We start from the raw sequence: 26,359 nt of genomic DNA, 5'->3' as shown, positions 1-26,359 counted from the left end.
ACTTCCTAGGGATTTTTTTTTAATTCAGTGGAACAAATTGGTATGTTGTGGTTTTTTTGTGTGTGTATGTGGGAGGGGGAGGGGGGGGGGGCATGGGCACACACAAACGTACCCAAGATAAGTTGAGCTTGTTTCTTTTGTGTTGTAGCTTATGCCACAGGTGTTGATCAACTGTGTGTATTTTTTTTTTACTCACTATTATGAAAGTTAAGAAATGGCAAAATCTGACTGAAGATTATTATGTACAGTCTGTTCCCATAGTGGTGTCACATGGGGTGGGAAGAAGAGGAAAAAGATCACGGCACCTGCTGGGTGAGGAGGGCAGAGAGAGGGACATGTTCATCTCTTTATCTTAAATTGTTGTCGACTCGGGTGACATGCACTGATCAGCTGCAATGGTACAAATGGCACATGGAATTAAAGTTTCAAGAGGACATACTATAGGGACATTTGTGCTCAAATGTGTTTCTTATTTGTAGTAATGAACCTAAATCAGTCCAGTTGTAACACAATTCAATGAGTGGAAAACAAATGACATTTAAAGCATTTACTAAATATCTGACCCTGTGTATCATGTCACACCATATTTTGTTTTTCCTAATTATTTGGGAAATCAGAGTTGTACATAACTCCAATGGGCCAGGAATATCTTCATCATCATTCATTGCTAAATGCTTTATTAATTAGTAGTGGACACATGTTCCCTGGACATCTAAAATGCATCTGTTTGAGTGTTGTGGCTAACAGCAATTGAAAACATGTCTCGGTCACAAGGCTACGGGCTTCTGATATGAGTCAAACATAACTAGGCAGCAAAGGGACACTGCTAAAGGGTTGTTTATATTAAATCTTTTGTTTTTTTGTTTTGGTTGCAAGAAATTATGTTTTAGAAACCTGAATTCTTGCAATCCATGATTCACTTCCCTACAATACTGTGCTTCAAATGTACAATACACAGAAGCTCTTCCTCAAATTGAGACTTATGTTTGATACAAGTAGACTTTGTCTGGCCAGAAATGTCCTCTTTGCCTGTGATAGTCTGCTTTATATGTCCTCATTGCTTTTTCTATCATGTTTTATTTTACTTCCAAGGTAGCAGAACTACTGCACTATGTGGTCCCTAATTTTGATGTTAAGCTTATCACTAAATTCATGTGTCCAAATAATGCTTAATTTTTACTAAAGAAGCTTACAAAATTGTAAAGTTGCAAAACCAATTTTTCTAACACAGGCCTCCAAGATCTTGACCTCCATCATTATAAAAACCATTGACGCCAGGACAGATGCAATGATCACAGGTGACCAGTTTGGCTTCAGAAGAGGTGTGATCACACAAGAAGCAATACCTAGCTTGCAGTTAGTTCTTGAGTAAAGACTACAGAAGGCTTGTGACATGTATATTGCCTCCATCGACCAGTAGAAAACATTTGAGAGTGTCGACTGGGTGTAGGTTAGGGACAACTTTTCAAAATGCTGAGAGAGTGGCATAAAGCAGCATAACAGAGGAGTAATGCAGTGACTGCATAAAGAAGAGGTGGCTGTGATAAGATGTGGGAAACCTCGAGAGGTTATGTTACTGTTAAGCAGGACATATGACAGGGCTGCTCACTCTCTCCCGTCTTGTCCTATGGATACATTCAGAGGGCAAGAGATGAACTCAGAGAGAAACTAGGAACTATGGGAGGAATTAAAGTTCGCCGTAAGAAACTAGATATGTTGAGATTTGCTGGTGATATCGCTCTGTTAAGGGAAGCTCTGGAACAATTAGAAGTATTGTTGTTCCTAATGGAAAGCACTCTGTTTTCCCTGTAACATAAAAATTAATAAAGTTAAAACAAAACTCGTTTTGGTGAGTACACAAATAATGATGCTCAATGCTCACTTAACGAGTGACTGGAGACTGTAAAATCATTTGGATACTGAAACCAATGTATAATTCTGCAATATCTATTCAGTAGTAGACGGTGGTACAGCTATGTCAAATGGACCTTTCAATGTCATTCTTTTCCTGGTATTGTATCTTTGAAATTTGCAAATCTTATGTTCTAAAGGACTATGACACTTGGTGACTATCAATCAAAATATCATTTCTCATATTATACTTTTCCATTATATTTTGAAGTTCCATTTCCTTATATTTTCACTTTATCTCTTGAAACATTAAGTGTCCTATGAAAATATTTTAGGACTGAAGAAGACCAATTCCTGAAGAGCAGAAGCATCGGGTTGTATATAGGCACACACAAAGGAAGGGAAACTTGCTAGCTTTTGGAGTTATTCTTTGATGAGCTAGAGGAAAGAAAACAAAACCACACAAACATATATACATATCGCCTCTTTCTGTCACTGTGTCCTTGTTTCAGCAACATTCCACACAAAACACTTCACTAATCTTTTCCTTCATTGTTTATTCAATGGATCCAACAAAATTCTCCTTCTGCAAAACTTTTTTTTTTTTTTTTTTTTTTTTTTTTTTTTTGCAATAGCTGTCCTTGTTTATATTTCATGGTTACCTTTAATGTACGTTTGTTTCATAGGTTCCTTATGTTAGCAAGGGACTTCAAAAAGTAACTATTATTGGATGGTACATCTGAATGCTAAAGTGACACAGACACATGACATGATTTTTCAACAGTCACCAAGCTTTTGCAAATGATGGTTGGAACATTCACCCAATTGCTCTATTCCCTGATGATAGAAATCCACTCCCTGATCACAGAATCATCCAAGAACCACAGTGTAAATGTCATCATCAGTAAGTCTCTTGTGTGTGAAGTGGACAGATAAAATAAGTAATGCAACACATCTACACAAAGAAAGATACAACATAATACTGACTGTGTTAGTTTGTTATTTTTTTGTAGGTGTACATTGTGTCAAGAGACTAAATCTGTAGTGGAGCCTAAATTATATGTTAGGGTTGAAAGTGACAGTTTACTTGAACACTTGCAAAGCCTACAAAAGTGAATACAAAATCTTAATTGTAGGGACACACTGATCGCTAATGTAGCCTGAGGTTTCAGTTAAGTTTTAAGGTGACAGTTTGGTTGTGAGTTAATAATACCAACGAATCTCATATTATGAGAATAACTATATTTCTGGGACATATTTTATGTTCATTTGATTTTGGTGAATGGTTTATGTGCATACTGATGGCATCATGTCTCAAAAGAGATGGTGATATCAGTAGATTCAATATTTTGATTTACTTTTTCTCAGGATGAGAGGAAAATTTACCTTTCATTTGTGGTGGCTCTCCAAGTATTCCGCCAAGCCAATAACTCAGTTGAACACCTGAATCCCACCATTAGCCAATCACACTAAGAAATCTGGAGATTTCATCCTTGGTCAAAACCAAACGTCTAAATTTATTCCACATTTTCAACATCATACTCTGTCTGACTGTAACCCAATTTTCAACACCTTATTTTTCTTTTAAGTTGCTGTTATTATATTCCAATGAGGATTCCATGGTCACAGTATGAGTTATTGCAGAATCACTTATTTCTGAATTTCTTTAACGGAGTACTGGTTGAACAAAAGGAGGTGTAAAGAAATAATCATGGAGGCCTTTATTGATAAATTATAACTACTATTTAAGTGAACAAGCCAAAACTTTGAGGCTTTATTGCTGTGGTCACAAAAGATCATTTATTATACATTCCAACCAACAAGTCAGTGTAACAAGATTAACTTCATAACTGATCTGGAGTGCTGTCACTTGTTCTCCTTCCAGAAGCTCAGGTCCACAACTGGTAGTTCATTGCAGTTAACCACCTTATTTCTGGAAAAGTAAAGAACATTTCAATGAAACTACCAGAAGCTATATACTCATTAAATATCAATGGTTACACCTATTGAGAAATACCTATAATAAGACAAGGAACAATAATAATCTACATTTCATAATTTCTTCACTTGTTCAATTGCCTTGACTTCGACATCAGCGAAAAACTCAATAATGCTATCTTTGAAGGTTAAACTTACTTTCATAAAAGATAATACCAAAGACTGGGATGCATAGCAATTTGAGGCAGATGCACTTGCTTTGATGCCATTTCTATCATATTTTGCACACTCTGTTCCACACATAAGAGTGGGACTTTTTGGAACTGCCAACATAGCTAAATGGTTTCATAGTGTGTCTAGCAGGAAAATTGCAGAATATAATGGAGAAGTTAAACATAATAGCCATGTGTTAAAATATTGTAATAAATTCTATTTATTTCTGTGGTCCTTTGAATTGGTCTGAAGAGGTCATGATGAAACTGAATCTCACAGAGATTACAATCCTAGGCCTATCTATTCAATAGACATAGCAGTGAAAATAGTCAAGACCTTGAGAGGCAATGCCATCACAACAGCATTTGTCCTCCAGGATATTTTTTTAGAACTGATCTGGAGACAACAATGTCTTCCAGTTTTAATGCCATACTGTCCACACTCTGACTCCTTTGAGGAGGGAGAAGAATTTCTTTGACTGTTACTTGTCCACTACCAGTCCATCACTCTTTTCTCTCTATTCCCTGGCACTCCTTGTTTTCCTAAAAAGTGATACTTTCTACATTTTAACAACCTCAAATGTTTGATTTTATTGGTTTATGTCTGGTTGCAGTCAGTGCAAGCAGTTACTCATCAGGTATTTGACAGCTTCCAAAACATGGAGAGAATTTAGTCGAATATTTTATGTTTGAGCAGTTGACTTATAATAGTCATGACAAAAAGCTCATTCACCCATTATAAGAAATACTTATTTTTGTCACTTATATTTTAGATGTTGATCTCCAGCTGTCATAATACATAGTGTAGGTGATCATTGTTGTAAGGGTATATTTGTTTGTTTTATATTTGACAAGTATTCTTCAAATGTTAGAACACACCTCATATCCATTATTGCATGCCTAACGACTGATGTTGCATCTATGAACTAAAATTGCCTCATCTGTGAACTTTTTGAAGACTTACAATCTCATTTGTAAAAACAATGTATATTACACTTCACAGTGGACTCTATACCTTTGAAATGAAATTAATTATGAATGCTAAATGATAGAAAGTTGCAAGGAGTGGGCTATTTATGTGCAAAGCTGTAGCAATTAGTAACAGGAGCTCACAATATTTCCATATATCACTTGGAGATGGCATCACTGTCATCATTGTCAGTTGTTCAATATAATCCGTGGAACTTCTGAAAAGCTGCAGCTAATTTCCAGTGAAAGCTGTCCAGTGTGAGCTGAATCCTACTGAACATACTATACATGTTCCCTTGCAGGATTGGATGTCATTAGACTATATCAGTTTGCACTTCTCAAAAGAGAAAAGAGTTTCTCAATAACACATTTGTGTCCAATAATGATGATGAATCTGGTGTAGATTGCATAAGGTTCTGAGATGAGATCTTCATTTGGGTTGTTTTTTGAACATGTAACTGACAGTTCAAGGTACCAAAAGCTGCACAGTATGTACATTACATTCACTGTCTAAGCTCCAGTACTTAATAAATGCACAATTGGTACTATGTTTTTTAAGTAGCAGTCATTGTTAGGAGGCACATTTTGGTTTTGGAACTTGTTGCCATGAATATCACAGCTCACACAAGCTGAGGCAACAAGGATCCCCTTCAGCGATGAAACAAATAGAGGCAGAACTGCTCACTCAGGAAATACAATGTGAATTCATTTAAAGTTACCTGAGAAGAAAATACAAGAAGTAACACTACGAGTCACTGTTGCAAAATGTGGTTAGAGACATCACCCTATTGATATCAACCTTGCTGAACAAATTTCGCTGCCAGATGCTACAAGAGAGGCATTGTGCACCAAACAGAGCTTTACAGCTGAAATTCCAGGAGCATGCCTTCCAAGAAGTGTCAGGCAACATATTTTCCAACTCTTCTTGGAATGAACACTGATGCACAAGGGCTCTCTAGAAGCACCTTGCACTTGAGTTTAATGCTACCATGTCAACCAAGTGATTCCATTACAAAATATGCTGCTCTTCATTGTATCTTCTATATATATCTCTTCTATCAGTCCAATATGAATTACATCCCCTTAAGATTCTTCCAATGAATCTTTGCTTGGTGTCTACTTTTCCTGCAATTAATTTTATTTGATATCTTCCCACCATCCCTCCCCCCTCCCAGAGAGAAACTAGCCTAACAGATGCCTCATCATAGATTTGTGTAATTAATTTTTCAGGTGTCACATTTACTTTTTGCTGTCAAATTATTCTAGCAAACTCACAGCTTACATCTGCGCATCATGTTTGGAAGGAGACAGAAAGCTGAAGAACCTTTCATTTGGTTTACCTCTTAATACAAAATGGTGTACAACAGCCATTTGAGAACCATCTGATACAGCACTACTTACATCTGCTATAAAACTAAAAATTCTGGTTCTATTACTTGCTTTAAAATTTTTTCTTGGTGTACTTCTCCAACATAATTTGTAAAAGTTCATTTTGAGTTGTTGTTGATATTCTATTGAAAACAATTACCTTATCCAACTCAACACTAAAATCAACTGGACTTTCCAAATCACCAGGGCCTGGTGATAATTCAGTTTCATTGTGACACCTGAAGGCTAATTCGGAGGAAACACAGAAATGATTACAATTTATTAAAATATTTAACACATACCTCTTATGGCTAACATCTTGGTTATAAGCCACAATTTTCCTTCTATATGAACTGTCAAATTGTTCAGTTGACAGTGCCAAAAAACTGCCCGTCTTCAACAGTTTTGTATGTGAACAGCTTAAAATTCATTCTTCACTCTGGTACTCAGTGATTTATGTCTGCCCCCCAAAACAAATTTGTGAATGAAACAATGGTATTAAGATTGCTGTTGAAATATCAATTTTGGTAATAATGTGAGTGATGCATGCCATGGGGCATCTGGAGCTGTTTATAGTCAGAGAGTTTCCACTCTGGCTGCAGCACCCTGTGATATCACTGGGAAGCATGCCATCTGGTGCTATGGGCAAGTCGAAGTAGAATAGGCTGCACGGTGTGCCAGGAAGGTGTCGTTGGAGTGCAGAACCCCTCAGTGTGCTTTGAGAGCGGCAATATTTTTGGGCCAATTATGAGGCAATAGAATGTATCACAGCAAAGGGAAGTGGGTTGTAACACATCTAATGGTAGATATTGGGCTTCCTAAACAAAAAAGTGTAAGAAAAGCAACCATATAAAGTGTAAAGATACTTTGTTCTTTACATGATGTAGTCAAAGTGTAATAAATGCTTTTCGAAAGACAAGCTACTTATTATACCAAAACAATGTTATTGCTAACTTTTTTTTTCTCGTGAGCTGTTTGTAGCTTGTGACTTTCAGTATGACTTACAGGTGATGTCATAGCAGCATTTTTACACCACCCTTACCTCATACAACAAAGGAAACCTCAATCAAATCCATAAAAAGTGGAAAAAATGTGAATTTCAGTGGGATATTCATTCAGTGTGGATAGCTAAAATATTTTTCACATGCTACCACAAAGCATCTTCAGGTTTCATGAAAGTGGAAACTTAGTGAAAAAACATACAACACATAATATCACTCTCAGTTTCATAGTTTTGTAAATAATTATGATCCACACAGGAAAGTAGCCTATGAATAAACAAATGAAAAATAAAAAAACACAAAACATAATAAAATTACTTACATATTGGAAACTTTTTTGAAACTATTGTGTGGTATTCTTGTTATGTGATCAGAGTTGTCACAGACAATTCTTGAAATTGTTGCCTTTTTTATTTCATTGATCTGATCTGTAAATAGATACAACAAAAATAAATATAGTAAACTGCTATTTTAAATTAGCTGGAACAATGGCACTGGATGATTTGAATGCCATATGTTTCTTATTTATTCCCTTTTACATTTATCCTCACAAATGTCATTAAAAAATTAAGAACCTATAAAACAACTGTACACTTAAAAACAGTACTGAAAGTGTATGGGGCCCACATAATACTTGACAACTATTAATTGGTAGCAGTGAGATACTCACAGAAAATCTAATTGTGTACAGGGAGAAGACTGGTTTTGTGGGATGGGAGGGTACTGTAGTTGAAGCAGTTGATGAGCATCTTAAATCAGCTGAGATAGAAATTGGGTTGGCATGCACATGAGATGAAACTTATAGTTTGTTCTTTCTATGGGCACCAAACTCAACTGCAGAAGTAAGTGATAACTTAAAAGAAATTCTTGTTATATAGTCTTCACACTTTCACATCATTCTATAATAGTTGTAAGAGACTTCAATCACCCGACAATTGATTGTGAAAAGAACAGTTTCATAAGTTGTGAATTATTGAGGTATTCCTATAAAATGATTATAGGAGTTCTGTTTGGAAGTTACCTGGAACAGACAGTTGAGCACCATAGCTCTGGTAGAAATATACAAGATTTGTTGAAAACAGACAGACTTGATACGTTTTTTCAAGCTGTTAACATAGAGACTGCAGCCAATACAGTTCAGCAATAATGGCTATGATGACGTAAAACAAAATTAGCAGGAAAGTTCAGATTTTCAATAAAGTTAACAAAGAGGTTACCCTATATGTCAAACAAACATAAGAGATTCGATTTTAACAGTATACCTCAGAAAAATGTGGTTCAATTTCAAACAAATAGTCAATCAAACTTTAGAAAAATGGGTACACTGCTTAGCAATTAGATGTGATAGATTTCCAGATTGGTATATAGAGAGTATTAGAAAGCTTATTAAAAACCGCTTGTGCTGTTCAATACGTACAAAAGAAAATAAAAATCTGCAGATAGGTTGATATTAATTAAAACACATTTAGCTACTGGAAACAAAACATATGAAGGCTCCAATAAGGACCATTGCAAAATATTTTCAGAAGATCCACTGCAAAACACAAGATATTTTGGCACATGTTGTAGTTGTCACTGACACAAAAACCATTGTGCAGGTGCTTATGGATAGTACAGGAACCAAAACAGAAAATACCAAAATGAAACCAAAGTGTTGGATACAGTTTTCAGAGTTACATCTCAAAGAAAAATGCAGAAATATTGCCATCATTCAGAAGCCACACTGTTGCAAACAAGTCATAATAATCAGCACTACTGTTGTTGGAAAGCAGCTTTAGTTGCTCTGCTTACTAAGGTTCCAGGGCTTAAAGGAGTCATTGTCAAGTGCTACACTGGATTTTTCTATGAATTAACTCTCTCTTGATGATAACTGACCGCAGAACACTTAATTGGCTGATTTGGGGGAGGGGACCAAACACAGAGGTCATTCATCCCTTCAGATTAGGGTGGGGAAGGAAGTCAGCTGTTCCCTTTCAAAGGAACCATCCCAGCATTTTCCTGCATTTATGGAAGTAAAGGAAAGTCTCATCATGATGGCCGGATGCAGATTTGAACTGTCATCCTCTCAAATGCAGTCCAGTGTGCTAAACACAGCACCAACTCACTTGGTGCAGAGAATTTGAGCTGATATGTACCCCATGCCTGGAAATGAGTATAAGATGTACCCATCAATTAAAGTGGAAATACAACTGACCCACTGAAATACCACTCTATATCACTCTGATCCCTGTGTTAGGTAATCCTTAAACATACTATGAATTCAAACATTATCACCTACCTGCAACAAAACAATGTTTTCCACAGAAATCAGCATGCATTCTAAAAATGTTGATCATATAGAACTCAACTCATGTTCTAATGTCTACCATAGGTAGAGGAAATAAAGTTAACTCAGTATTACACCAATGTCTTATGCCAATCTAATTTGAGAACAAACTTTGCTCCTACATGTTTCATGCCCAAAACATTTGAAAACATTGCTTGCATGAGCCAGAGAATATGCCAACATCATCAACAACCTCTCTGATGGTGATTAAGTGAGTTGTCAGAATGATTTTCTTTGCTTCTTCCACATTGTTATCAGTAATTGATGTGCTAGGGTGTTCAGGGTGGTCATCATTTTCATCTTCTTGACCCTCATTGAAAAATTTCTGTTCTATAGGATTCAGGTCAGGACTGTGCAGGCCAGTCCATTACAGGGATGTTATTGTTGTGTAACCGCTACACCACAGGCCATACATTATGAAAAGGAGCTCAATCATGTTGAAAACATCAGTTGCCACCCCTGATTTGCTCGTCAACAGTGGGAAGCAAGAAGGTGCTTAAGACATCAATGTAGGCCTGCGCTGTGACAGTGCCAGGGGGGAAAGAAAAAAAAGGGTGCAAGCCCCCTCTATCAAAAACACAACCACACCATAACACCACTGCCTCTGAATTTTATTATTGGTACTACACATGCTGGCATATGACGTTCACCGGGCATTTGCCATACACACACCCTGTCATCGGATTGCCACATTGTGTACCATTATTTGTCACTACACACAATGTTTTCCACTGTTCAGTCATCCAATGTTTATGCACCTTACACCATGTGAGGGATCGTTTGGCATTTACCGGTGTGATGTGTGGCTTATGAGCAGCCACTTGACCGTGAATGTTTTTTCACTTCCCGCCTCACTGTCATAGTACTTGCAGTGGACCCTGATGCAGACTGGAATACCTGTGTGATGGTCTGGACAGATGTCTGCCTATTACACATCATGACTCTCTTCAACTACTGGTGGTCTCTGTCAGTCAACAGATGAGGTTGGCCTGTATGCTTTTGTGCTGTATGTCTCTCTTCACGTTTCCACTTCACTATCACATTGGGAACAGTGGACCTAGGGATGTTTAGGAGTGTGGAAATCTTGCATACAGACATATGACACAAGTGACACCCAATCACCTGACCACATTCAAAGTCTTTGAGTTCCATGGTGTACCCCATTCGACTCTCTTTGGTGTCTAATGACTACTGTGGTCACTGATATGGAGTACCTGGCAGTAGGTGGCAGCACAATGCACATAATCTGAAAAACGCATGTTTTTGTGGGTGTCTGGATACTTTTGATTACATAGTGTATACCTTGAACCATTCCACATCCCTTAAGATTCTCCTTATTGATGGGATCAATGAAGCACAATGAATGAGTGAATGAATGAATGAATGAATGAATGACTCAGCAACAATGACACACTGTGGTTGCATGGCCCATACTTTACTCTTTCTGACAGAACTGACTGGTTGAGTGTGTATCTGGTGCATACAGCTGTCAGTTAATATTGCCACCATCATAGTTACAGTGCTCACGTCACTTATACACCAGGAATAGAATCTGTCTCAGAATGCTTTGGACAGCCAACATATGCTACAACCTGTACTGTTTCCCACTGTTACTATAAGAGGTGATCAAGAAGTTTCCATAGCATAGAAACAACAACCAACTACACATTTATAATGCACATATACCTGCAAACATGTGAAGTGTGTGGCAGTGGGTACCTAGCATGGTACCACATGTTAGAGTTTCTTACTCTTCCAGTTGCTCATGAAGAACACATAGGGAAACTGGTTAAATGCCTATGTGTGCTGTAATTAATCTGATCGTTTCACATATCATGAGAATCTGTTTAGAAAACTCCAAGAACCATTTTACAGGGCTGAAGCTACAAATGCTCTTGGGGCCCCTATTTATCTACCCCACAGACAAAATTAGAGAGGAAATACAGACAAAATTAGGTGAATAACAGCTTGCACCGTGGTGTACAAGAGGTCTTTTTTTCCACACTCCATCCTTGCAATATGGCGGATCAGGAAATGGTATAGCAAAGTGACTGATGCCAATATTGGTGTATGAGGGAAGATAGGAAAGTAATGCACAGGGATTTTATTACAAAAAAGTTTAGTAGCCAAAAAAAAAAAAAAAAAAAAAAAAAAAAAAAAAAAAAAAAAAAAAAAAAAAACTTACATTTTTACCTACTTTTCTGCAGTCACCAACACTCTCACCACATTTCTCCCATTGTGGTACCAGTTACAATATTCCCTGTTCATTGAAGTCCATTTGGCTGGAGTGCAGCCATCTGTGGACTGCTGGTTTCACTTCCGCAAAGCATTGGTCATCCAGAAATTCCTTTGTGGTACCAAAGAGATGAAAGTCTGGATGTGGACGGCCTGGATATCTGGATATTATGGCTGATTCTGAAGCACCTCCCACCCAGATGTGGCAATTTACCCTTGAATAGGAAAAGCAACATGGGGGTGAGCATTGTCATGAAGAAGTTTGACACCGTCAGCATTAATATTGTGTAGTAGTACAACCACTTCCATTCAGAAACATGCCCTTCTGTGGTGTAATGTGTTAAGTGGTCCAAGCCTTCCATTATTCGGTTGTGTTTGTGGTTGTCTTTCAGGTGCTTAGGCACCCAGTGAGCACAAAATTTACGAAATCTCAATGTGTAATGAACAATGTCATACACTACAACATGGGAGATGTTGAACTGCTGTGATAAGGTTTGCAGTTGTACAGGCCATTTATTCAAAACAGCTGCCTAAATGGCTCCAACATTCTGTAGGTTTGCACCTGTTACCAGCTGCTCAGAGCGTGGTGAATCACTGAGGTTCACATGGCACTCTTGGAAGGATGCACACCACCTGGAGTCATTGCTGTGGTCCATACAGTCATTGTCATGCAAGCCATCTTGTGGTTTTATGGTGAAGATCTCACTGACCCGTGCTCGGAGCACAAGGAAGTTCCTAGGAGGTTGTTCAATAGAGAGCAGAAAAAGTGAAAATCTGAGGACACAAGATCAGTGCAGGCACTGCTGTGGGGGAGCTTCATTTTATGCAGTCTTCCTGCTAAAATGCACATATAAAAATAAATAACACTATTGTGGTTTTCAGAACTATTAGTTCCTTCCTTGGGAAGGAGTCGTGGATTGATTGGGAAAGATTAGAAAGGAAGGGCAGGTCAGCTGAACACCAAGACAGAAGGGATATATGTGTTGTGAAGAAGATGGGCGACAGTTATGTTACTGAACTTATAAACCCAAACAATGAATTACATGTTCTGTAGGTCACATGAATGATACTTTTATCAAATGAGGTGAAGAACTGAACTACGTGCACACATGTCCAAAGGAACAGGCACTGTCGCGACTACAGCTTTTATGAAATGTATTCACAGTTGTGGAGATGAACAATCATCAGCTGTATAAGGCAATGACAGCAATGAAAATTTGTGCCTGAGTGGAACTCAAAGCCAGATTTCCCACTTTCTGTGAGCTGTCATTGAAAGGTGCTGCCTGGTATTGGCAGATAAATATGATATTGCATTGCCTGTGCTGTTGAGAACAATGAAGCAATGTCCCTTCAGACAGTGTGCATGCCCAAATGAACCATCCATCATTCTTCTTAACAACACAGGCACTGCAGTATCATGTCATTTATAGTCCTAAACATGAAACTTCACCTAACAATTAAATTTAAAAAAAAGGGAAGAAAAAGAGCATGTTACCAGTTTTTAAACAAAAATACATCCCCAGAATAGCAGTTGTCCAGGATGAATGTTTTAGATTAGATTTAAAATTTGCTTTGTTACCTGTCAGGCATTTTGTATTATTGGAGAAGAATAAAAAAAATTGTTGCTGCGTATTGAACTCCTTTCTGAGCTGCTGGCAACTACAGCATGGCAATAACTGTCAATTTTTCCTCTAGAGTTGTAGGTGTTGACACCACTGTGCTTCCCCAGTTGTGATGGATTATTTATGATGAAATACATGTATTGTGATGGTCCATTTAAAACAGCTAACTCCATGAAGAGATGCCTATGTGCTGACCATAGGTAAACACCACATAATACACTTACTGCTAGGTTATGTGCAATTGATACTTTCATATTCATATTTACTCATCTTTATACATTTTACATGTAATTGGTGTCATATAATAAAAGTTACAGATACACTGTATACATCTATATATACATATATTTAACAAAACAAATTGCCTGCATATTATTATACACTCCTGGAAATGGAAAAAAGAACACATTGACACCGGTGTGTCAGACCCACCATACTTGCTCCGGACACTGCGAGAGGGCTGTACAAGCAATGATCACACGCACGGCACAGCGGACACACCAGGGACTGCGGTGTTGGCCGTCGAATGGCGCTAGCTGCGCAGCATTTGTGCACCGTCGCCGTCAGTGTCAGCCAGTTTGCCGTGGCATACGGAGTTCCATCGCAGTCTTTAACACTGGTAGCATGCCGCGACAGCGTGGACGTGAACCGTATGTGCAGTTGACGGACTTTGAGCGAGGGCGTATAGTGGGCATGCGGGAGGCCGGGTGGAAGTACCGCCGAATTGCTCAACACGTGGGGCGTGAGGTCTCCACAGTACATCTATGTTGTCGCCAGTGGTCGGCGGAAGGTGCACGTGCCCGTCGACCTGGGACCGGATCACAGCGACGCACGGATGCACGCCAAGACCGTAGGATCCTACGCAGTGCCGTAGGGGACCGCACCGCCACTTCCCAGCAAATTAGGGACACTGTTGCTCCTGGGGTATCGGCGAGGACCATTCGCAACCGTCTCCATGAAGCTGGGCTACGGTCCCGCACACCGTTAGGCCGTCTTCTGCTCACGCCCCAACATTGTGCAGCCCGCCTCCAGTGGTGTCGCGACAGGCATGAATGGAGGGACGAATGGAGACGTGTCGTCTTCAGCGATGAGAGTCGCTTCTGCCAATGATGGTCGTATGCGTGTTTGGCGCCGTGCAGGTGAGCGCCACAATCAGGACTGCATACGACCGAGGCACACAGGGCCAACACCCGGCATCATGGTGTGGGGAGCGATCTCCTACACTGGCCGTACACCACTGGTGATCGTCGAGGGGACACTGAATAGTGCACGGTACATCCAAACCGTCATCGAACCCATCGTTCTACCATTCCTAGACCGGCAAGGGAACTTGCTGTTCCAACAGGACAATGCACGTCCGCATGTATCCCGTGCCACCCAACGTGCTCTAGAAGGTGTAAGTCAACTACCCTGGCCAGCAAGATCTCCGGATCTGTCCCCCATTGAGCATGTTTGGGACTGGATGAAGCGTCGTCTCACGCGGTCTGCACGTCCGGCACGAACGCTGGTCCAACTGAGGCGCCAGGTGGAAATGGCATGGCAAGCCGTTCCACAGGACTACATCCAGCATCTCTACGATCGTCTCCATGGGAGAATAGCAGCCTGCATTGCTGCGAAAGGTGGATATACACTGTACTAGTGCCGACATTGTGCATGCTCTGTTGCCTGTGTCTATGTGCCTGTGGTTCTGTCAGTGTGATCATGTGATGTATCTGACCCCAGGAATGTGTCAATAAAGTTTCCCCTTCCTGGGACAATGAATTCACGGTGTTCTTATTTCAATTTCCAGGAGTGTATTTCTAATTTTGTAATATATATTCTTTTCTCAAAAAGTACCAACAAAATTGAATATCATTACCACACTCTCTCGAAATTCTTGAACTATTTAAAATACTTTACTTTTTATCCATTTTGCTACTTTTACTTTAAATTTATCTGTGAGCATAGAATGTGCACCTTTGGGTAATTTGTTAAAAAATCAAGGTGCTAGATACTCATAACTGCAGTGAATCTTTGACAGTCTGGCAAATGGGATTTCAATTTTATGGCCATTTCTTGTATTGTATGAATGCATTGCCATCCTAATATCAAAATTATTTAAATTTTCTTGGCGTATATCAGCCAACTATAAATATACAAGCCAGGGACTGTCATTATATTTAAGTCTTTAAAATGATGCCTGCATGAGTCCCCAGATGGTAGTCCCATAAGGCATAAGGCATCTGATTGTTGTTCTCTCTCTCTCTCTCTCTCTTTTTTTCCATTTAAACACAGTCTTTGAAATTGGGCAGTTTCCCCATAGTATAACCCAATAAGCGAGATAAGAGTGGAAGAAAGCAAAGTATGCATATAGTAGGAGTGTTCTACTAACAGAGCCTCTCAGTTAATGTAACAAGAAGATTACACGTGATAGTTTTTTGCATAGCATGACTGTGTGAATTTCCCAGTTAAGTTTTTGGTCAATATGAAACCCTACTAGTTTTACAGATTTGTTGTCATGTTTGGGGGCATTCAAATTAAATACAATATCTTCTGTCTTATTATTAGTTATCTGTAACCAGCTTGTACATCTGTCCATTGCTATTAATATAATAGAGGGAAACATTCCACGTGGGAAAAATATATCTAAAATCAAAGATGATGTGACTTACCAAACGAAAGCACTGGCAGGTCGATAGACACACAAACAAACACAAACATACACACAAAATTCAAGCTTTCGCAACAAACTGTTGCCTCATCAGGAAAGAGGGAAGGAGAGGGAAAGACGAAAGGATGTGGGTTTTAAGGGAGAGGGTAAGGAGTCATTCCAATCCCGGGAGCGGAAAGACTTACCTTAGGGGGAAAAAAGGACAGGTATACACTCGCGCACACACACACACACATATCCATCCACAAATACACAGACACAAGCAGACATTTTACAAGCAGACATTTATTCTGTAATTCATCAAAGTTGTTTCCCTGAGTAATTAGCATTTTATCATATGCATACAGTGCTGTGTAATCCAAATATCTCTTGCACATTGTGCAGCTGTAGATGAAAATGTCTGCTTGTGTCTGTGTATGTGTGGATGGATATGTGTGTGTGTGTGTGTGTGTGCAAGTGTATACCTGTCCTTTTTTCCCCCTAAGGTAAGTCTTTCCGCTCCCGGGATTGGAATGACTCCTTACCCTCTCCCTTAAAACCCACATCCTTTCGTCTTTCCCTCTCCTTCCCTCTTTCCTGATGAGGCAACAGTTTGTTGTGAAAGCTTGAATTTTGTGTGTATGTTTGTGTTTGTTTGTGTATCTATCGATCTGCCAGCGCTTTCGTTCGGTAAGTCACATCATCTTTGCTTTTAGATATGTCCATTGCTATTGTTACATTTATTCTGTAATTCATCAAAGTTGTTTCCCTGAGTAATTAGAATTTTATCATCTGCATACAGTGCTGTGTAATCCAAATATCTCTTGCACATTGTGCAGCTGTAGATGAAAATGGATCAATAAATCAATCAATCAATCAATCAATCAATCACGAGGTAATGAAGGAGGCAATTCATTTATGTAGACAACAAAAAGAAAAGGTCCAAGTACAGAGCCCTGTGGTACTCCTTTGGTAACTTGCAAGAATCTGGATCTGTTTTCATTTATAGCCACTGTTTGTTTTCTATTGCATAAGTAAGATTGTAATAGTTGGAGAGTGCTCTCCCCTATTCTGTAATACTGTAGCTTTCTTATAATAATATTGTGGGATACAGTATTGAATGCTTTCTTAAAGTCCAACAGTCTCGCACTAATTACGGATTTATTCTCAAAGGAATTGTGTACTTTAGTGACAATGCTCTCTGTTGCCTTCACAATTGAGAGACCAGGTCTCAACCCATACTGTGTGGAACACAGCAGTTTATTCGATTCAAAATACTGGCTCAGTTGCTGGTGGATACAATACTCTATTATTTTTGAAATTATGGAGCTAGTGAGAGGGGTTGGTAATTATCAGGTAAATCTTTATCACCTATCTAATACACAGGTATGATAACAGAAAATTTTAAACTATCTGGGTAAACACCTTCATTTAATATTTTATTTATTACCCTTGTTAAGGGGATTATTATTTCTTCTCTTATATTTTTTACGACATAATTAGATAAACCATGTAGTCTTCAGCTCTGGAGTTAATGAGCTTGGCTGTTGATTCACTGACCTGTCTAGGAGTTCCCCTAATGACCATTAGAATTTATCACTCAGCTTTCTGTGTATTGTAGGTAGCAATGGTTCTAGCTTTCTCACTTCTTCCTCTATCTTAATATCAGAGACAAGATTGGCAAAATGTGCGTTTAATATATGTGGAGGAATTTGTATACTGTTTTCTTTCTTTTGACAGTTTTCTTTCTAGGTGATGTGTTACCTCAGAAAATTATTTCATAAGACATTATCGAGAGTAAATGCACAAAATATGTCGGGAGCTTGATTTGTTTGTTTCTGAGCAAAAGCCCATCAAGAGCAAATGCAACTGAATTTAATTGTTTGAGCAGCCACTAATATAATTGTTCCAGCTCAGGTTTTCATCAATTTAAGTTTTCATCAATATGTACACCAAAAAATTTGTAGCATTCTACTGTCTTTAGTGACCTTTGTTTATGTGCTATGTATGACCCTATTGGTACAGAACTTGATGTGTTTTTCCTTGAAATTAAGGGAGAGTCCATCTTCAGAGAATCACTTCATAATTCTTTGATAAACAGTACTAACTATCTATTCTCTTTATTCCCCTCTGATGGGATTTATTACAATATAACACAAAAAATATGCCACCATTAAACATGGAAAAAATTTGAGTAACCAAATGAATTAACTGTACTGTCAATTAAGACTGCAATATAATATGAATACAATTGAGAGCAATAAAAGGATAGAAGTTTATTTTGTACTTTTAAAGTGATACCAGAGGATCAACAACAGTGTGCCTCATATAAGGAGTATTTTGAACAATACCAATGGACATAAAATAATGCCTACCAGTAGAAAGGAAATAAGAACCTATTTTAGAAATGATTACAAGAAACTAAGGAAACAAAATAAAATAAGAAAAAAATTATACAGTACCTGATGTGAATGGGTAAGGAGATCCGCCATAATCATAGAAAAATCGGTCTCCACATTTCCAGCGTTTGAATTGCTCCATAAGTATAGTTTCCCTTACATTCAGTGTATTTTCATTCCTCTTGTCCAACATCACCATGATGAGGTCAACATCATCAGGATGTTCATAAAAATGCCCCAGAGCTGTGGCATCCTGAAAAAAATTACTAAATAAAAGCTATTTTAAACATCTCAGAAACATAGTCATAAAATACTTTGTTCCCGTGTAAGAGTAAAATCGTTTAAAAATTTCTTACCCTGCAACTTACCCCAAAACAACAGTGGGAAATCCAGGACAAAATGAGGATAGTGTAATGAAAAGGCTGTATTGCTACTCAGCATACAGAGGAGATGTTGATTCACAGATAGGTACAACAAGAAGGCTGCTATACCTTGGATCTTTTGACGAAAAAGGCCTTCTTCTAAAGTAGAAGCACAACACACACATTTACATTGCCACTGTCTCTGGCCACTGAACCTGGACAGCTATAGCCTCAGTGGCAATGTAAATGTGTGTGTTGTGCTTATACTTTAGAAGAAGGCCTTTTGGCCAAAAGCTCGAATGTGTAGCAGTCTTCTTCTTGTGGTTGCCTGTAGCTCATTGTTTTCTGTACTTGATGAGCAGCAGTCTATTCTTTTCATAATATTACAATAAAACAAATATTTTGTAAGCTTATTCAAAAAGTTACATGAGAATTGATTTTCATAATATATGTTTGTGAATTAAATTTTGAATGCATTGCATGTGGACTACTGGAAGAAGAAATGATGACTCATTACATAAGTACCAACCAGACATCACCTCTTTGCTTTACCGAGAGATGATGAGAGTAGTAACGAAAACTTGACATGGTCATACTAATCTGAAAACTAGCAAAAGTTGTATTAGTTACTGAGAAAACATCATAATAATGGTGAGTGTGATTTACCTAAATATTCTGGTTTCCTCATTCTTCTCCAGATCTACCTGTTTTTTCATCTGCAATGTCCTGTTTACTGATGTGGTAATCACTAATCTTATCTCCTTTGCATAACTTCAACTCTCCAGAGAAGGAAATGTATTTAATTGTCAATTTTCTTGCATTGCCTGTATTTTGTGATATTTTATTTTTAATATATCATTAACACTATGAGACTTTTTTTAAAAAAAAAAAAAAAAAAACTCCATACAGAGGAGAGCTCTGTTGTCATTCTCACAGCATTTGCATCTACTTAATTTTCAACACTGACTTTACTTATTATTACAATGACACACCTATTTGGGGAAGCAATTTTGATGGCTGGACGTCAGGGATAAAGGGTTACCTATATCTTAAGGTTGCATTTTGCCCATACTCTATCTGTATAAAGAAAGCATTTTAGATAAATGATTACTAAAGAGCATTTTAACAGTGCAATGTGATGATTTTGACATTAGGTTGGCATGATGACTATACTTAATCTAATGATGCAATGTTTAACAATTTCCAACAACAAAAAAGAATATGGAATAGCCAATGTACAAACCTCATATGGCATAAGATCACTGAAGTCTTCAAATTTCTCAGCTCGGGGTAGCCCAATTAATTCCCGATAATCATTGTAGCTTCCCAAACCAGAATCTCTTCCTCTTAATATATCAAATGTAGAGAGATCTTGGCCATATTCCCCATCTCCTTTGAATAGGTTCCTGTCAAGCTGAAATTGTTTACATTATATTAATTATAGCAGTTGTGTATCATTAATATATGCAAATTAGTAACACATAAACTTTGGTAATAAATTTGGATTTTTAAAATCTGTCACAAACAGCATTTTATTTGTTCACATTTAAATTTATTCATGTGTTCAAAAAACTCTTTGTAGAAATGCCAGAATGTTTTACTGGAAAGTTTCACACCACACAAAAAATTTTTCAATTAACATAGCAGCAGATAAAGCTCCTATTCCTTATGTTGTAAATACAACAAATTTTGCTGACATTTATTTCAACTTCCGCTTGTCTTTGTCAATGGCCTATTGCACTAATTACAACAAATATTTGTTCCTCTTATGAAACAATAAACATTATAGCAGACAAAACAAAGACACAGTGGCTGCACCACTACTATATGTTCCAAATAATTTACTTTTTACTATAAGTTAATCAATTATTTGAGATGGTTTTCATGTAGTAACCCATTAGTAAATATGTCTTCCCTTAAAGAGATGGGCAAGCAGCATATTTGTTGGTAAGAGTATGTGTTAGTTGACACGAAACAAGGAATTTTGACTATCTACTTTCGTTACATCAATAAGATGTTATATAGCATTGGTAAATTAACCCACAGAATAATAATTCATAATTTGCAATGTAGTGCTCAATTGTATCAATAAGGGGATTTTCATCATATTAAGAATAATAGTGTCCATATATTTTTCTAAATTTCTGACTAGCAACGTTTTTATACCATTAATTAAAAATATTAGTTCTTGTAATTAATCAAAAACTGTAACATTCAACCTAGCCACTTTTCAGAGGGTCTATACAAGGGCGATGTACTTGAGGACAATATTATGGAAATGGAAGAGGATGTAGATGAAGATGAAATGGGAGATAAGATACTGCGTGAAGAGTTTGACAGAGCACTGAAAGACCTAAGACGAAACAAGGCCCCGGGAGTAGACAACATTCCATTAGAACTACTGACAGCCTTGGGAGAGCCAGTCATGACAAAACTCTACCATCTGGTGAGCAAGATGTATGAGATAGGCGAAATACCCTCAGACTTCAAGAAGAATATAATAATTCCAATCCCAAAGAAATCAGGTGTTGACAGATGTGAAAATTACCGAACTATCAGTTTAATAAGTCACAGCTGCAAAATACTAACGCGAATTCTTTACAGACGAATGGAAAAACTGGTAGAAGCGGACCTCGGGGAAGATCAGTTTGGATTCCGTAGAAATGTTGGAACACGTGAGGCAATACTGACCTTACAACTTTTCTTAGAAGAAAGATTAAGAAAAGGCAAACCTATGTTTCTAGCATTTGTAGACTTAGAGAAAGCTTTTGACAATGTTGACTGGAATACTCTCTTTCACATTCTAAAGGTGGCAGGGGTAAAATACAGGGAGCGAAAGGCTATTTACAATTTGTTCAGAAAGCAGATGGCAGTTATAAGAGTCGAGGGGCATGACAGGGAAGCAGTGGTTGGGAAAGGAGTGAGACAGGGTTGTAGCCTCTCCCCAATGTTATTCAATCTGTATATTGAGCAAGCAGTAAAGGAAACAAAAGAAAAATTTGGAGTAGGTATTAAAATTCATGGAGAAGAAGTAAAAACTTTGAGGTTCGCCGATGACATTGTAATTCTGTCAGAGACAGCAAAGGACTTGGAAGAGCAGTTGAACGGAATGGACAGTGTCTTGAAAGGAGGATATAAGATGAACATCAACAAAAGCAAAACGAGGATAATGGAATGTAGTCAAATTAAATCGGGTGATGCTGAGGGGATTAGATTAGGAAATGAGACACTTTAAGTAGTAAAGGAGTTTTGCTATTTAGGGAGTAAAATAACTGATGATGGTCGAAGTAGAGAGGATATAAAATGTAGACTGGCAATGGCAAGGAAATCGTTTCTGAAGAAGAGACATTTGTTAACATCGAGTATAGATTTAAGTGTCAGGAAGTCGTTTCTGAAAGTATTTGTATGGAGTGTAGCCATGTATGGAAGTGAAACATGGACAAGAAGAGAATAGAAGCTTTCGAAATGTGGTGCTACAGAAGAATGCTGAAGATAAGGTGGGTAGATCACGTAACTAATGAGGAGGTATTGAAAAGGATTGGGGAGAAGAGAAGTTTGTGGCACAACTTGACTAGAAGAAGGGATTGGTTGGTAGGACATGTTTTGAGGCATCAAGGGATCACAAATTTAGCATTGGAGGGCAGTGTGGAGGGTAAAAATCATAGAGGGAGACCAAGAGATGAATACACTAAGCAGATTCAGAAGGATGTAGGTTGCAGTAGGTACTGGGAGATGAAGAAGCTAGCACAGGATAGAGTAGCATGGAGAGCTGCATCAAACCAGTCTCAGGACTGAAGACCAAAGCAGCAGCAGCAGCAATGTGTTTTCAGAATAACAGTTTGTTCTTACACCCATCTGTAAGTAGTTGGATGTCACCCAAAATTGGCACTCCATGGTTTGAAAGTACAGAAGTAACATCTGTGATGGATGCGCTCTTGATGTTGACTCAAAGCGCAATTATAGACGTTATTTACGTGAAAATATGTGCATTGACAACCACAAAAATCAGTAATATTAAAGTGTAAGGACTATCTAGTGATTAAACATTTTGACTGAATTGTGTTTTGATCAACAAGTACTGTGGAATGTTATTGTTGTTGAACTAGTGCTTGTTGAACATTGTGGATCTAATTACAAACTGACTTAAGTGAACTATCACAGCATAATTAAATGTGATGAATTACTGAAGAACAGTGCTAATTATGAACTGTGTCTGTTTATATAAATGTGATCACTGTTTTTGTTCAAGAGTAGGACCTAAAACTCCCCACTGGACAGTAGTTGTTATGCATTGTGGTTTCCGACATGGATATGGATACTAATAATGTTTTATAGAAGATAAACTGGTCACCACATACAGTAACAGAACTGAATGTGTTAGTGTCATCTAAATTATGGTGTCCTGTACGTCAACAAACCAGAACCATCCCACATTCAACCAGATTTTTAACCTGGTGGTGCAATCAAGGACAAGACTCCAATATTCATGTCAGTTCCATCGCATATAGACTGAGCTATCCAAGCAAGATTCATGACCCACTCTCACAGCTTTACATCTTCCAGTACCTCATATCCTATGTAACTTCAGAGGTTTCCAATTTGAGTCCTGTTTCAGAAAACAGTTTTAATCTGCCAGGATGTTTCAGAGCAGTGGACAATACTCTGCAGAGTTAAAATTCATTTTGGAAGAAAAAAAGATTTACATATTGCCCTCCTGACAGCCAAGTATGTTTTATTCAACTTCTTCCTCTCTGTAGTACTATGTGTTGTTTTACATTTATTCTGCAGTAGTGTCTATTTCATTAGATCATTCTATACAGAGGCTCTATACCACAATTTATAGTATATTATTGTGATGCAATACTATGGTCTCTTTATATGTTTGGTAATAACTGTTGCTGAAACTGCCTCTGGGTCACTGATACCAGTTTCATTGAAGACATCCTCAAAAAGGTCAGGTCTGTTTGTTGCTATTAGACCCACTATATTTTCATCATGAGTGGCTTCTGAACAACCTGTTCTAAGTAGTTATAACATTCCACAGGATGTCTTGTCATTCCCATCACTTACGAGACTGTAATTTTCCCATTTGCTGATTAAAATTTCCTCCAATGGTGATGGAGTTAGGTTTTCTCTAAACTTTTCAGTTACATCTGGAGGTGAGTCTGATTTCTCAGTGGATGGTCCTGATTTTCCCCTACAATTTCAGTTATCAATTTTTGGTTTATAATAAGTTTTCTGTGCCTAGTACAGGATGGCATATGAAAAACTGACGCTGAGTGCAGATTGCTCACCAATAATCCATGAATTGTTGCCCACCATGAACAGATGTAACAACAGAAAGATAAACATATAATCATTAGATAATAAAGAAATAACATAGATGCTATGGCAAAGGTCTGCATTTCCTGAACTGATCTTGTCTTTTACATTAGTTTACATTAGGTGCTGACAATGACCGCCTCGTGCTTCAGTGAACATTTACGCATGTTCCCACATGTTGCTATACACCTTGCACAACTCTGCCTCATCAATTCTCAAAATTTCATTATGAATATTGTGCTTAAAGTCTTCTAGAAGTATTGGGTTATTTGCACACACTTTTACCTTAACACTGCCCCATGGATAAAAGTAACTAGTGGTTAGGTCTGACAAACATGGCAGACATAATCCTTTGCTGACAGTCTTTTCCTCTGTGAATCTTTCACGAACTCATGAGGTGCACTAACATGAAGTGTGACAGGTCATGCCATCCTGTACAAAACATAGTCACAACAGCTTTGAAACAACAGATGACAATTGGCTCCCAACAATGAGCTGTCTAGAACTTGGGCCCAGTTTTTCATGTGCCACACTGTACATTGTTAGCTCCAATATTTTGAGGAGCACTTCAAACTCTGGCAATTTTTTAAAATTCTTTGGTAGTTAATCACTAGGATTTTAATACTCTTGCCTGTAAGGGGCATTTATTTGGATTTTGTATTCACTCTTTCAGGTTTCCTACAGTTATCATTATTTGAATTGGATGGAGGGCCACTGAATCTAAAAAAAAAACATTATGTGCACTCCACACATAGCCAGCTAGCTACCAGAGTAGCAGCCTCTAATGTGAAGTGCACACTTGACTCATTTAAGGGGACAGTACACTTCTCAGCCCTATGACACTAATTTATGAAGGTGCAGCCTAGCTTGTTGTAGACCTTCAAAATACTACAAACTGTGAGCTTTTTTCAAACTCTGCCAGCACAACTGGTTTCTTCAACCTTCTCTGCCTGTCACTGGGATGATCCAAGTCATCATTTGTTCCATGTGCCACAACCTGAAGTTGATTGCATTGTTTTCCCTTGATAGCTGCCAGAACAGCACCTTCAGCATGTTGGATGCAATCCACAGCCTACGCACTGAGAGCTTCAGGTGTACTTTCTTTCCCCTGCACCTACATTCTGTTTCTAAACTTCTCCTTGGTTTCCTTCACTGCTTGTTTCATGTACAGATTAAATAAAAAAGGGGAGAGGCTACAGCTATCTTGGCAAATACAGTTTTCCTTTCACATGCTACTAGACTCTTATAACTGCAGTCATGGTTCTGTACGGGTTGTAGAGAGCGTTTTTCTCCCTCTATTTTATCTCTGGTAACTTCAGAATTTCAAATGGTGTATTCCAGTCAATGCTGTCAAAAGATTTTTCCAAATCAACACTTACTACAAATGTTCTCCTCTTCATTCCATTTTTGAAGATTAGTCACAGGGTCAGTATTGCCTAGTGTGTTACTGCATTTCTCCAGAACTAATAAAGCAAAGATATTTCTAATACTGATTGGAGACAAACTAATCTTGGCTAGCTCCATATGATGAAGACTGCCTGTACTTATACAGTCCTTCCCATTCCAGCACTTTTTCAAATACCAAGCTGGCAAAATTCTGCCTGAAAGATTTCAGCAGTAGAACGGCATCCCTTGAGGCAGTATTTTAATCCTTCCTTATTTATGGATGATTTTCCACATCATTCGTCTTCCTTGTCATGTGCAGCTTAGGATTAGAACATTGGAAGAGTGGGCTTCTCGCACCAGTTTTAAATTTTATGCTGATAAATCTGTGTATGTGTTCTTTCTGATTTTAAACTTTTTGCATCAATTTACTTGTCCGGCAAATGAGGGACACAGTAATGTAATGTACTGAGAGTTGCTTATTGCCTAATATTATTGTTATTGTATTATTGACTAATATGATACACACAACTAATATACATTGGGATACACTTGTTTACTTCATTTTTCATTGTTAATCTTTCAATTTTCATATTGCTTCATAGTATTACATTAATGCTATTCAGTTAAGCTCATTTTTCTGTAAATTTTCTTTTATTTACATTTATTATTCTATAAATGAAATAGTTGACCAGATCAAATAATAACAATGTTACACAAAACACTGGGTTGTTAAAATCAC

The 26,359-nt window shown here is 37.9% G+C and overlaps 1 protein-coding gene across 1 annotated transcript in view; it reads right to left on the bottom strand.

The window, feature by feature from the left end:
- Positions 1-3,595: 3,595 nt before the first annotated feature.
- The window catches only part of LOC126210309 (peroxidase-like), a 126,571-nt gene continuing 103,807 nt past the window's right edge, over positions 3,596-26,359 (bottom strand). The window contains exons 11-14 of the mRNA XM_049939505.1: positions 20,156-20,326; positions 18,614-18,803; positions 7,662-7,767; positions 3,596-3,784 (exon numbers count right to left, since the gene is read on the bottom strand). Coding sequence (XP_049795462.1) covers positions 3,718-3,784; positions 7,662-7,767; positions 18,614-18,803; positions 20,156-20,326 — 534 coding nt within the window. The 3' untranslated portion in view covers positions 3,596-3,717. The remainder of the gene's footprint in view (positions 3,785-7,661; positions 7,768-18,613; positions 18,804-20,155; positions 20,327-26,359) is intronic.

The sequence above is a fragment of the Schistocerca nitens genome, chromosome 10 (assembly GCF_023898315.1).
Source record: "Schistocerca nitens isolate TAMUIC-IGC-003100 chromosome 10, iqSchNite1.1, whole genome shotgun sequence".
NCBI classification, from domain to species: Eukaryota; Metazoa; Arthropoda; class Insecta; order Orthoptera; family Acrididae; genus Schistocerca; species Schistocerca nitens.
The sequence above is the reverse complement of the archived record's forward strand: the minus strand, read 5'-3'. Positions and strand labels throughout refer to the sequence as shown.